The sequence below is a fragment of the Leptopilina heterotoma genome, unplaced genomic scaffold (assembly GCF_015476425.1).
Source record: "Leptopilina heterotoma isolate Lh14 unplaced genomic scaffold, ASM1547642v1 Lhet_21, whole genome shotgun sequence".
NCBI lineage: Eukaryota > Metazoa > Arthropoda > Insecta > Hymenoptera > Figitidae > Leptopilina > Leptopilina heterotoma.
The window spans coordinates 1,738,176-1,753,111 of NW_025110925.1; the positions used below are offsets into that span (position 1 = coordinate 1,738,176).

The window sequence follows — 14,936 nt, forward strand, 5'->3', positions numbered from 1 at the left end:
AACGATTTTTTCATGTAAGCAGACGTGGTTGAATTTAATTTAATTTAATCTTAATTCAATCTTTAAATTAAGATTTTCTTTTAAACTGTATAAGAAGAAAATAAAGAGAAAATTATTTGGTTTCAATTACCTTCGACGTTCAAGTTGTTCGTCCCCAATTTGAAATTCATCATTATCCTGTTCATCAGTTTCCCCAGCTTCACTCTCGTCGTCCTCTTGTTGACTCGACTCACCAGACTCGACTTCTGGGAAGAGTAAAATAGATCCCATACCGCCATCGGAGCCAGCAGTTGCTCCCGTCTGTACACTGCGTTGTGCAGAAGCAGCGTCTTGATTACTGTGATTATCGTCTGAATCGGAGTCCGTTTCAGCCTCAGCTTCAGCTAGAAGATCCAATTCGGCATCGGATTCCCCATCGCCGGCTTGTTCCTCTCCAACTCCCCCAACATTATTGTCCACCTCACCCAAAGCTTGTCCAGAGACGCCCGCCCCCGACACCCCCGATTCTTCATGTTCACTCACATCCCCATCAATGTCCATCGGCACTTCCTCCCCACCTTCAGTCTCATCCAACGCCGACACATCCCTCGCAATTTGAATATTACCACTTCCCGGCTGCGCCTGCAGTCCCGACTCCAAAATCTGTGGACTTATTCCATTGTGCGGAATTAGAGGCTCAATGGAGAATAATTCCTCCGATCCGTTAATGACCTCAATGGCAGAGCTTGTTAGAGTGAAAGGAGCAGTGGGACGCGAGACTCCCAACCTCACCGGAGCAATTAGTGAATCGGCAGTTTCGCACAATTCCTCCACGGCCAATTTTATCAAAGCCTGGAAGATTCTGCGACACTTGAGCAAAGGTTGTGAACTTTGGGTTGTATTGGAAGTCGCTGATTTCGTTGAAGTATTCCTCCTCTTATTGGTGTTTGGCGCCATTTCAATGGTGAAGATAACGAATATTCTCGCTACCGATCTGACGAATCGTCTGGCAACGTTCGTCGCTTCCTCCTGTCGACCAGGAGTGGTTTCATTCTGCAATTCCCGGATTAGAGTCGTCAATAAGGTGTCCAACATCTCACAACTACATTTCACAATTAGGGAATGGGTGAATTTATCCAAAAGTGCAGTTCCACTCTGACGACTTCCATTCCCTTGGTCTCCGAATAATTGATCTATGGGGTTTTCGTGAACGCCGGACATAATCATGCACTGGACGGCGGGCCAGTCGTTCAGCAGTCGCTCCAGGGCTCGTCGACTGAAGCGCGGTGGTTCGAGGTCGTGGTCGGGCATGTCCGCCTCTGCGCCGATGCCATCGGCTGACGAAGTTTTGCGACTCGCGGAAGTTGGTCGCTGTCTGGGCGCGGATCTAAATTGCCGCTGTTCGATGGACTGTCTACCGACGGTTTGAACCAAGAATAGTAAAATACTCTCGCCCCGGGAGTTGATCTTGGTGGCCAGGTCCGTACTTGTCACTAAACGACACAGGAGATCGTAGCGCGCTCCCTGTAGACCGGCGATCAGCGCCTTGCATTTACACTTCTCCCAACAGTCGCAGTACGCCGTTGGGGAAGTCTTCTTCAACTTACAATCGTGACCGCGGTGGCAGACGCGAGCGCACTCCGTACAACAGCACAAAGACCCCGTCAAACCACAAGTTCGGCACTCGAAGATATCCTGATTTATGTGGTCGGCGCCGGTCCAGGTGAAACTGCAGGTGTCGTTGCAGCACGTGACGAACAAGGGAGATAAATCCGGGTTCGAGTCCGGAGGGAGTATCATCGACGAACTGTCTTTGCCTTGAGAGTCCTTGGTAACTCGTTGAATCGTGTCCAGAAGTATAAGCGCGGCGTGATAGGCTCGAGCCGAAACTGCCAACATCAAAGGCGTCTGTCCTTGTGCGTCCCTCGCCGAAAGCAGTTCCTTCAAATTCGGCCCCAAAACTGGATTGTCACACATGTACTTGAGAATCAGGAGAGCGTTATTCCGTCGTTCTACGGAATCGATAATGTACGTATTATTAGCCGCATTGTTGCCCGACTTGTTCATCATCGAAATACTCCCGGTGCCAATGCTTAGGAGACTGTCCTCTTCCCCCGACGTGTTATCGAAAGCTTCCGGAGGCCAATTGAGAGTTGGTATCGGCTCCTCTATCGGTGCCGAAGTAGCGTCCACGGCGTTAGTCACAAGGTCCCGTTCGATCCCTTGATCGTTCTCCTTATTCGAAGTCGGTGAACACATATTTACGCAGGCGTGCAGAATGTTTCGGTTCCCATCACAGCGTTCGGTCAAAATCGTCTGGATTGGAGACCCAACTTTCGAATCTTGCTCCAGGGATGTGAAAACCTGCTTTACACCATCATAGTCACATCTTAGGATTCTAGGCATAAGCATCAGGTTATCGAAAGCTAGGGCTATGACCGCGACCTGATTCTTCAAGTTAATGGAGGGAATATTCGGCAGAGGGATGGTGGACGCACCGATGCACAAAATAGGCGTCAGGTCGAGCCAATTTGAGTCTCGAATCGCGTCCGCACAGTCCTTGGCGATGGGGTAGATTGTATTATTACCGTCGCGGAGGATCATGGAGCACTCGGTATTCTCGCCGGCGCTTGTCAGACTAATGTTCTGGGGCTGCAGACCCAAGAAAGCGTTCAGGTCGGAGGGGATATAGCAATCTTGAACGTACCTACCGGTGCTTAGATTATAGATAACGTAGGTGAGTTTTATTCCGTTCTTCACTATCGCATGAATGCCTTGACCATCAATGGCGATTGTTAGCAGATTTTCGTGCGTACTTTCTGGAATGTTGACGCGCCTCGGTGTTCTTTGAAAGCAATCCGGAGCTCTTGAGTTCATGGAAGGTTTGATGACTTGTAACTCGTCTTTTCTTAGGAGTCTACAGTCGGCTAGGAGTTTAATCAATTCCTCAGCGGTCAGATCCTTGAAATCGGCGGTACTGAAGTCTTTGTCTTTGCTTTCTTTTTCCTTCTCCTTGGAGTCTTTTGAGAAGAACTTCACAGCCACGTAACAACCGTCGACTTTGATTACTTTCCCGATGGGGACGGTCTTTACGTCCTCGACGAAGACGACTTCCTTTAGGTGCCAATCTTCCTCGTCTTTCCTGTCCGGTTCGTTCTCGTTCTTCGGAGCCATTTTCTTTTGACGCTTGTGACTGGTGGTTATACTTCCGGTGTCACTACAGGTACTGGAGGCTGGTGAAGGTGGCGGAGGCATATCCAGTCGATCGGCAGTTTCCTTATGAATTGTCTTGTTAGTCGTACCACTGTTCGAGTTGTTGCCGTTCGACTCCCTCTTCTCGCTCGACACTGTTGCCAAAGACCCCGGCGGTAGGATTTTGAATCTGCAGATAGCGTCCAAATTCCAGACAGCGGATAATAGTTGCCCGACTTTTGGAACGCCGTTAGCGATAGTGAAACCAATCGCCCCGGGTTGGTAGATCGGACTATTCTTCATACACACGTGAGTGCCGTAACTTATCTCAGCAGACAGGGCTGTGGAAGGTTTGTGTTTACGAGACTTGGCTTTGTACTTCTCCCAAAGTTTCATCCGTTGAGCGAATGGCAAGACCCCCCACCAGTAAAGAGCGCCGCTCTCGAGTTTCGCGACCGTGTAGAGAGCGCAAGTGTGAAGTGATATAATCTTGTCAAGAATGAACTCGGAGAATGCTTGTGCAGGATGTTCCAACCTAGAAGCAACGGGGCCCAACAATTCATCAAGCCAGGTGGCAACCTTACCACTTTCCGTACTAACAGAACAACGAATCGCAGTCGCGGATATATTGACGATCTTCTCTCCCGTGAGGCCTAAAGTTATTGTCTTCGGATGGTGAATATTTGGATTTTCAGAATTCTTGTAGGGTTCCGAGTCGGCCCATTTCCATTGATACAATTGTCCAGTCGATGAGACGCCTATTAATTCACTGTAGAGAGCGGCAATTTGTACAAATTTCGGTGGCGATTCACCACTACGTTCATGGAACCACTCGAGTTCCTCGGATATCCAAAGCGGACTCTGTGACACCAATTCCTTCTTCTTGCTGTCGGGATCCTTCTCCCATGAGTCTTTCAAAGCAGTTTCCAACCATCGCCGAGGTCCGTAATACTGACGATCTCTCCATCGACTAAAACTGTCCCTGTCCCGGTCGCGCTCTGTTGAACGCTCTCCGTCCCTTTCGCTTCCGAGTCTTCTTGAAGAACTGCTTCGATTTCTTATCGAGCCATAGCCGAACATATCCTCTGAGAACATGGAGTCAGCATCGATGATGACAGAGTGCTCGTTGCTGAATCCACCATCTAGTAAGGATATGAGGTCTTCTGGTACGTAACCATCGGCAGCGTCCTCCGCGTCATCGCCCTCCTCATCGTCACGTGATAGTAAATTGTTGACTGCCAAGTTGACGTCCAAATTGGTGCGCTGGAGCTCGCGCATTATGATGTTTCGACTTTTACCTTGCAGGACTACTTGAGCTTGGGCAATCAATTCATCGGGAACGAAAGGAGCCGGCACGGAAACTATGGGCCGCGAACTACTGCTACTACTGCCTCCCATTATAACTCCAGGCGGTCCTATTCTTCCACTACTTCCACTGCCACTTCCGCTACTTCCACCACGAATCGCAGAACTTCCTCGCATTATTCTTGCTCGAGAACGTGATATGCCCGCTCGACTTCCACTTCCTGTATTTCCACTTCCACTTGGTGTTGATGTTGAATTTCCCACTTGACTTTTCGAGGTACTATAAATAACAAAATTATTCTTTCAACTTCTGGGCATAAAATCGCGAAAGAAACTTTATGATTCGGAAAAATATTATTTTTGCACATATTGCAATTTCTCAGTAGACTCCTTATTTCCTATTAAAAGACATCAATTCAAAATGAAAAAATAAACATTACATCAGGTAAAATAGTTATTTAAGGGTGCGAAACTTTCTTAATCTTGATAGAAGATTCTAAATACATGTGGCGCCATTTTGAAGTCGCCATGATGAATTTTTTAATTTCGACAATGAATCATAGAAATGTAGCAATTGATGCACATCGGAACATGTGTCAAGCAGAGGGTTAAGTAAAACTTTCTTCCCTAAAAATACCTCCAGGAATCGAAAAATACACGAATTGTTCGATTACAAATTTCAGTGTAAAATAGTGTATTTAATTAATAAAAATTAATAAATGAAAATAAGTCTGTCGTAATATTAGAAATTTATCTTCAATAGAATCAAAATTATAATTTTCTAATGGTTAACCCTTTCTTATGGAATTTTGTTAAAAATTACATCTTTGAGTTTCTCGTTTGTAGAAGTTGAACCAAGTTACGAAATTAAGAGGAAAAGAGAAACTGACTTTATTACAAGTTGAATTTTTTTTTGTATAAATTGAAAGATTAAGATTTTATGGTTGTGTCGGAGAAATAAAAAAAATTTCAAATGAACAAAGAAATTGTTTTCATAACCTTCATTAAAAGTTTTTTGTTCTTAATAAAGTTAATTGAACTTTTATTTCTTTCAATTATATAGGATAAAACCAGATCTGACTTTATATGTGAAAATAAATAAATGAGTCAAATTCTAATCATGAAAACAGGAAATTTAAAAATTTCTATTTTTACCTTTATTTCTTAGACGCGCTAAAAAAAGACTATTTTTGTAAATTTTTTTCATGTTTAAAAAATTATAATAAAGAAATTCTTAACATTATTTTTTTAACATTTATTTTTTTTAACATTATTTTGTGTTAGTCAGAAGTTTCGTAGAATATGCTTCAGCTATGTGGGTACCTTACGATGGCTATTATCTCATTAGAATTGAAAGCATTCAAAATCGTTTTCTCCGATTCGCCGCGAGACAATTGACTATTTCTTTCAATAGATTTGATCATGACTATACACCACCTTAAGATAACAACTAAATATACCCAAAATTACATCCAAATTCCTATATGCGGATATGTTTCTGTACTTTAAATTGTCACACAATTTTAGTAACTGTCCCACACTATTATCATTGATAAATTTATAATTATATACCTTCTGGATCATCCAAATAATTTTCATTGTTTTATGTCTCATATTATACAACTAATTATGCGAATTAATTAAAAAAAATTAAGTAGTGAAGCTAATGCCACTTTTAATATGAAGCTGAAGTTCGAAACGTTTTTAAAAACGAACAAATAATAAGAAAATATTTATTATATTTTGGTTTAAAATTTCAATTATATTTTTAGGTAAAAGAGGCCTCGGATCAAAATTAGGGCGCATAAAAAGTCGCTTTAGTTTTTTCTTTTTTTTTTCTTTTTTAAAAATAAAAAAAAAGTCGAAAATGTCGTTTATATAAAATTCAGTATTGTCTCAAAAATTTCCATGACCTTTTCGTGATTTCAAAATTCAATTATTCAAGACTTGAATAATATTGTTCAATAAATATTTAAATACTTTCTACTTCTTTTTCTACGGGAAGTAAAATTTTAAAAATTTCAATTTTAATACTTCTGTGAAATTTAATAATTTCTAAAAATTACAACTAAAATCCTTCCAAAATTTAATTATTTTCATTAGTTTATAATATTAATTATTTTCTACAATTTTTAACTAAACTTCATCTATAAATCAATTATTTTTAATAATTCTCCTAAAGTTCTTCCAATTATTTAAATACAAAAATTCAAGTTTTTATAATAATTAAACTTGTAACCGTCCATGTTTTTTCAAAGTTATTAAGGTACAATACTTTTAAGAAATTATAATAAAGAAATTTTTAAAATTAATTGTTTTAAAACATTTGAAAATAATTTTTGAGCGATAATAGTTTTTTTTTCAACTTTACAATTGAAAAATTTCCAAATAATTGAACTTTGGTAAAATCTTTTCAAAATAATTGAATTATTGAAAAATATAAAAAAAAATAATAGAATTTTCGAAGAATTTTATTTATAAATATAAAATGACTTCTCCGAAATTTTAATAAATCTAAAAAAGTAAATTTTAAAAAATTTCAATTTACTTTGTTCGAAAATAATTGAATCTTGAAAAATTAAGATAAGACAATTATAAGAATTAGTTTCTTAAAAATATTGTAAAGAAATTTTTTGAAAAGTTAGTTATTTGCTTTTTTGTTTCTTAACTTTTTTTAATAATTTTTCTTTTTAAATATTTTTAATTTTAAAATTATTGTATTGAAATTCATGGAATTGTTGCAAAGTAAGAATTTTATAAAAAAATTTGATAATAATAGGACTTCTTCTAAGAATTTTATTTTTTAGGAAAATAATTATTGAATTCTCGCGAAGAATTTTGTTAAAATTTTTGAAAATTCTTTTTAAAGAACTTCGTTGAATTTTTTTTTAAATATGGAGTTTCTTTAATAATTTTAATTAAAAATTTTGAAAAAAATTGAATTTTATGAACAATTTCATTTAGGTTTTTAAAATAATCGTGTTTGTTGTTAAAAACCGAAATTAAACATTTAATTATTGAATTTTATTAAAATTTTAGAAAATAATTGAATTCTTTTAAAAAATTTTATAATGAATTAATCGTTGAAAAAAATGTATTCTTTCGTGGAATTTTTTTTGAAAATAATTGAATTTTTGCAAAGAATTTTACTATTTATAAATTGTTTCTAAATGTTTTATTAAAATTTTAGAAAATAATTGAATTTTTTTGAAAAATATTATTAAACATTTTTTTTAAATTGAATTCGTTTATGAAATTTTGTTAAAATTGTATTAAAAATAATTGAAATTTGCAAAGTATTTTAAAAAATAATTAAATTTTTCGAAAAATATTAAAAATTAAAAAAAAATTGAATTCGTTTATGAAATTTTGTTAAAATTGTATTAAAAATAATTGAATTTTTGCAAAGAATTTTAGAAAATAATTGAACTTTTTCGAAAAATATTATTAAAAATTTTTTAAAATTGAATTCCTTTATAAAATATGTTATGTATTAAAATTGTATTAAAAATAATTGCATTTTTGCAAAGAATTCTACTATTTTTTAAATAAAATAAAATTTGTTCAAAAAATATTAGTAAAAATTTTTTTTTAAATTGAATTCTTTCATGAAATATTATTAAAATTGTAAATAATGGAATTTTTGCAAAGAATTTTACTATTTATAAACAACATTGAATTGTTTCGATTCATTTATTAAAATTTTAGGAAATAATTGAATTCTTTCGTGAAATTTTTTTGAAAATAATTAAATTTTTCCAAAGATTTTACTTTTCAAAAAAATAATTGAATTCTTACGAAGAATGTTATTATTTATAAAAATTATTGAATTCGAGTGAAGAATTTTATTAAAATTTTTGAAATTAATAAACAAGAATAGTTAATTAGTAAATTAGTTAATAATTGAATTTTTTTAAAGTTTGAATCTGAAATTATTCAAAAATTCATATTTGAAAATAAAAAATTTTGTAATTTGCATAATAATAATAAAAAATTGAATATCACGTTCCGCGCGTAACATTTGCTAGTAGTTTCAATATAATTTTTATTGATTTTCATTTTTAAATTTACACTTGAAAATTTTTCTTTAAAACTTTTTAGAATTAAATTATTTTCAAAATTTAAAAATTAAAATTCTTCGAAAGTTGATTTTGATAAAATTTAATAAAATTCTTGAAAAAAAGCAATTATTTTTAATTAAATTTTACAAAATTTAAATTCTTCAAAATCTGTTTTATTAATTGTAAATTTCGAAAATTTAATTAGAAAAATAATTCAAAAATAATTTCTGAAAGATTTGTCGTTAGTTATTTTTCACGCTATAAAAATCGAAATAAGTTGAATTTTTATACTAAAAAATGTGGTATTTCACCAGTTAAACAAAATGATATCTCCAGTTGTTCGCCATATCAATCTTCACAAAAACTTATCTGCCAAAATGATACCGACCCAAAGTCACGCATTTTTGTTTTCATTTTACTACACAAGGTAATATTTTTTTTTTTATAAAAAGTAATCTTTGTTTTGATTTTAAGTCAACGTTGTACAGAACGTTTAACAACCGAGCACTCAGCAAATTTTTTTTCTCGGTCGTTCGATTATAAAAGCATATTAGAAGAAAATAATACTTTCCCAAGTGAGAAAGAAACATTTTTAAAAATCAAAAAATGCAAAAAGACTACGATGGAGAGAAAATTCGTTTTCTGAACGAATAAATTTTGAAAGAAAAACTGAAAGAAAAATATTATTAATTATTCAGAGTAATAATACCTTCTGTTCGGTTCATTTTTTCGTAAATCCAATCTATCGTAAAGGACTGTGAATGCAACTCGACAAATTCTATTGTCCTCCATAAGAAGTGCAATATGTGTAGGTCCTACAACTAGTCGTTTAACGGAGGTTTTAAGACCGTTAAGCGCTGGTGATGTTACAAATCCATATCTGTTTATTTTCTCCGACACTTCTTTCAATCTGAAATCAAAAAATTCGTTTGGCTTTAAATTTCAAAAATTCCTCATTAATAAATTTTAATTTTTAACAGAAATAGTTTAATATAAAATTAACATTTTATTATCAAATTAATGCGAATTAAATTTCCCAGTAAGTACAACAAATTTTCTTTCTTTTAGGAAAACTTCTTTTCCACATATTAAAACAAGTTTATTATCTCTATGTTCTCCAAATTCCTTATTAATGATTATATTCAATGCTAATAAGGCTAAAAATAAAGTTAATGATTCATTGCCTTCAATTTGTAACACGTATCTGTTAATTTAGGAAAAATTATTATAGAAATGTACATTTTTTAAAAAACTTAATAAATTTTTTTACAAATCATTCTTAAGACAAATGTAACCGCAAATTTTAACTAAAAGTGCGAAAAATTAAAAAAAATTTGCACAAATCAGATATTATTGTAATTAAAAAAAATGCTAAAATTGATTAAAAACGTTTCATAATTTGGTACATTTTTTAACAAATAAAAATTAATTCTTTTGACTATTTTCCTGACTCTAAAGAATATTCTGATTCATTCTGAAAATTATTAGATACTCAAAAAAAAGTTCTATTAAATTTATTTACAAATTTCTTCAAAAGTAAAATTATTCGAAAACATCAATAATTTTATTTTTAAATAAATATTTAATCATTATTGCTTTTCGATAGGAATTCAAATTCTCCAAAATATTAAAATTTAAATCTTTTTGAAAATTAACAACTTATAAGAATGTTTTATAATAATTCAAAATTATTTTCATTTCACTTCGATTATTTTCTAGAATTTTTAATTAAAATTCTTTTTTAATTCAATTATTTTTAATAATAAAATGAAGGGAATTTCTTTTTATTATTTTTAATAATTTTTTGAAAAAGTTCTTTGAGAATTTTCAAATCCATTTGTTAATAATTCAATTTTACGAAATTTCGATTATTTGGAAATTTTTCGATTAAATATTAGAAAATAAAAACTTCAATAAAATTTCAAAAAAATTCAATTAAACATTAAGCAAAATTAATTCTACAGAATTGTCAGTTACAAGTATAAGAAAATTCAAATTTTCAAAGATTTTAATTTGAAACCTTTTCAAAATTCAATTATTTCTAACAATTAACGCTTTAATTTGTTATCTAAAAATTTTAACTGAAATTCATTTTTAAATTAATTTTTATTAGAATATTTCTTAAAATTGGATTCTAATGAGGAAATTTATCAACATTTTTTTTTAAAATTGTAATTGAATTCTTACGACGAATTTTAATAATTTTTTTTTTTAAATTGAACTCTGGTAAAGAATTTTATCAACCTTTTTTTCAAATAATTCAATTCTTTCGACGAATTTTAATAAAAATTTGATTTTTAATAAAAATAACATTTTTCAAGAACTATGATTAAAATTGAATTAAAAATAATTGAAATTCTGCGATGAGTTTTATTATTTATAAAAATAATTGAATTTTTTTAAAAAGAATTTTATTATTTATAAAAATAATTGAATTCTTGAACAAAATTTTATTCTTTATAAAAATATTTGAATTATTGTGAAGAAATTTATAAAAAATTTATAAATAATTGAATTTCTGGGAAATTTTTATTATTTATGAAAATAATTGAATTATTGTGAAATTCAAAAAAAAATTAATAAATAATTGAATTTATGTGAAATTTTTATTATTTATGAAAATAATTAAATTTTTGCGCAAAACTTAATCAAATTTTTTTTTAAATAATTCAATTTTTGGAAAATTTTAAAATAGATATTGAAAATCATTAAATTGAGGAACATTTTTCAAAATAATTGAATTTTTGCCAAGAATTTAAAAAAATTTTTTGAATATAATTGAATTTCTGAGAAGAATTTTATTACTTTTGAAAATAATTGAATTTCTGAAAGAATTTGTAATTTCTCTAAAATTCAATTCTTTTTATAGTGTTTTTAATTAAAATTCTTCTATAAACTCATTATTTATAATATTAAATACATATTCAAAAATGTAACTAGTTTCAGAAGAATTTGAGTTATTAAAATTGTTCGAAAAACTAAGTTCTTAAAATTTCTAATTAAATTTATTAAAAATTGAAATTTTCTAAAATTCTATATTGAAACCTTCTGCTATGAAAATTGAAAAAGCAACTCATTTAAAATTGAATTAATTTTGAAATATTGAAGTAAAAGTTTTCATTAAATAAGTAATAATTAATAATAATAATAATATTAATAATATTAATAATAATAATTATTAATAATTAATAAGTAATAATTTTGTGATAGTTTTTCAAAAATTAATTTATTTAAAAAGAAATTATTGTCAGAAATTGAAAAAACTAAATTCTTTTGGAAAGTTTTAATTTTAAAATAAACATTCATTGAAAGTATAAGGAAATAAACATTTACTAAATATAAATATGTAAACTAAATTCTAATAATTATAGTAATAAATATGAAATTAATAATTACATTTTTTGCATAAATAAAAATGAATCAAAATAATTATTTTGGAAAATTTTAATTTCGTAATAAACGAACATTGAAAGTAAAGAAATGAAGATTAATAATTATAAGTATAGAAATAATACACTAATAATAAGTGATTTTCTAAATAAATAAATAAAAAATAAATAATTTATTAAATATAAAATTAATAATTCCTTACATTTTTTTTAATAAATAAATAAAATAAAAATAAATGAAAGTAATTCTTTACGAAAGTTTTAATTTTAAAATAAACGTGCATTGCAAGTAAAGTGAGATAATTAAGAAAAAAATTGAATTATATTACGTGTAAGTTTGACAAAATGGAGTAAGAACATCATATACACTCTAAACGTGTAGAGTTCACATTTATCTTGATTGAACTCAAACTCGATAATAAATATTCAGATTATTAGAAACTTTGAATATAAAAAAAAATAATAATTACTTGAAAGCTGTCAGGTTAGAATTCGGAAAAAAATATATATCTTATAAAATTAATATATCTTTTAATCATTGCGCTCCATCTATATAATAAATGATACTTGAGAAACAACAACAAAAAATCAGTTTCAAAATAAAAACAATATTCGATTGATAAATAAAGTCTAAAATTTATGAAAAATACAAAAAAAAAATTTCAATCAATCTAAAAGCAGTATATAGGCAAGCAGTCTAATAATTTTTCCACTTCTTTTTTATACATATATTTTTCACGTGTCTAACTATAGCCGGTGAGAAAATGAAAAAAAATCATCACAAAAAAAAGAGCAGTACGAAAATAAAATCAAATGAAATGAAAATTGATTGGAATTTCTAGCGGGTTAACAATTCCTATATAGTTAATGCTAATCATTAAAGATGAAGTCATTGCATCACAGGAAAACTGGAAAAGCCTTGTGTATTGTGTTTCCTATTTAGAATATAGGAAATGCAAATAAAATTCTACAATAATGAATCAAATTCACTAATTTCTAGTCATGAATACTTGAAAATGATTGTTAAAGAATTAAAAATATCAGAGTGGAAATTAATCAAATTCATTTCTCTATGCATTTCATGTAAGTCATGTTAGCTTATTGGAAGTGTAGTGCAGAGAATTTTTCTACATACCGTTCGTTTAATTGATCATCCGTTCCAGGCAATGGATGAACAACAAAATGTATTGAAGTCATCTTTGTCTCTGTAAATGAAATGTTTGAAAACTGATGAAAAAGGTAGCAGCAGTTTCTTTTTAATATCTTTTTATACACAAAATTTCACTACAATAAACTGAGCCAGCCATGTTTCAGGACAGGAGAAACATCCAGTTACGTATTCCTAAAAACTAACGTGTCCAACCTATTTGCGTTCGCAAAAACATTAAAAGTTCGCCTCCTTGGTTTTGCGCATGCGCAATGATTGGCTGGGAAATAACCGCGCAATTTTAAATATAAGAAACGAGGGGAAAACTGTGCATTTCATTTTATTTGAATATCAGAAACAAATTAATTATATAGTTTTGTAGAAATAAATAAACAAATAATTTTTTTCCAAGTGTGTTTTTCAAAAATTGTTAAAAATTTTCAATATGTTCACTAGTGTTTTTAAGCAATGTTGGATAATTTACTTCCATTTTTAGAGGCTTTCTACAACAATTATCTTTACATTTCTTTGCCATGTCAGCAGAAAAGATTAACGCACAATAGCTTTGCGAAAATCGTTCGCGAACGAGATAAAATATATCTCTGTCCTTTTCTAACTCATGCTTTCGCGAAGCAGTTCTGCTTAGGCCTAAGAGTACGTTCACACGACTATTGGAAAAACCGTCTTGTCTTTCTCTCTCCTATGTCAAAGGCATACATTTTTTTACTTTTCCAAAAACTGAAAATGCAGAGTGAGACAAACTTATGCCTCTGTCATAGAAGAGAGAAAGACAAGAATGGTTTTTCCAAAAGTCGTGTGAACGTACTCTAAAGCGTAAAAAACCGAAAGCAGAAAACAATGAGTGCGAGAGAGATAGTCATATAGCATTAGGCTGCTGTTACACCTCTGCAGGCAGCCTGCCTGCCTGCAGGTTGTCATGGTAACGTACAAGACTAAGAGAGTCAGTGACTTCAAACTTCTCCCTTACTCTTACGGAAGCGCCTATACGCCACTGTAACCGAATCGCGTATGTGTGCATAAAGTAAGGTACAAATACAAGAATTGCGTGCGAGGGACCCCCTTAGGCTAGCTGAAATTCCCTAGAATAGAATTAATTGCGAGCGAGCCTACCCCTTAGGCTAGCTAAAATTCGTTAAAATTAAACGACTGTGTGAAAAGGAGGTTATGTTTTCTTTCCTGAAACATTAATTAAAATTAATTTTTTTAAACATTTCTTTTTCACAAATTGAAAAAAAGAAATCTTGTGAGGTAATAAGTTAAATTTATTTGGAAAAAAGTAAAATAATTTTGAGGTTAAATTGATAATTGTTAGCTCTGTAAAAAAGTTATGTTTAATTAATTTATTAATAATTTTTCAACTCTTATTAAATAGTTTCTACAATGGTCTGTTTTTTAAAATTCGATTTTGTTTTAACTTACATATTTGTATGTATATATTAAAAAAATATAAATATTTCATGTTTAAAATTTCCCATAAATAACACAACTAATTTTCTTTTTGTAAAATGGATCAGAATAATTGTAGACACATTATCAATTTAACTTCAAAATTATTTTACTTTTTTTCCAAATAAATTTAACTTATTACCTCACAAGATTTCTTTTTTTCAATTTGTGAAAAAGAAATGTTTAAAAAAATTAATTTTAATTAATGTTTCAGGAAAGAAAACATAACCTCCTTTTCACACAGTCGTTTAATTTTAACGAATTTTAGCTAGCCTAAGGGGTAGGCTCGCTCGCAATTAATTCTATTCTAGGGAATTTCAGCTAGCCTAAGGGGGTCCCTCGCACGCAATTCTTGTATTTGTACCTTACTTTATGCACACATACGCGATTCGGTTA

The 14,936-nt window shown here is 30.7% G+C and overlaps 1 protein-coding gene across 2 annotated transcripts in view; it reads right to left on the reverse strand.

Annotated features, from left to right (window-relative positions):
- LOC122501516 (E3 ubiquitin-protein ligase UBR5) overlaps positions 1-13,271 on the reverse strand; it is a 30,431-nt gene extending 17,160 nt beyond the window's left edge. For both annotated transcript variants that reach the window (XM_043611042.1, XM_043611041.1), the window contains exons 1-3: positions 13,062-13,271; positions 9,247-9,447; positions 131-4,756 (exon numbers count right to left, since the gene is read on the reverse strand). In XM_043611042.1, coding sequence (XP_043466977.1) covers positions 131-4,756; positions 9,247-9,447; positions 13,062-13,123 — 4,889 coding nt within the window. In that variant the 5' untranslated portion in view covers positions 13,124-13,271. The remainder of the gene's footprint in view (positions 1-130; positions 4,757-9,246; positions 9,448-13,061) is intronic.
- Positions 13,272-14,936: the final 1,665 nt, after the last annotated feature.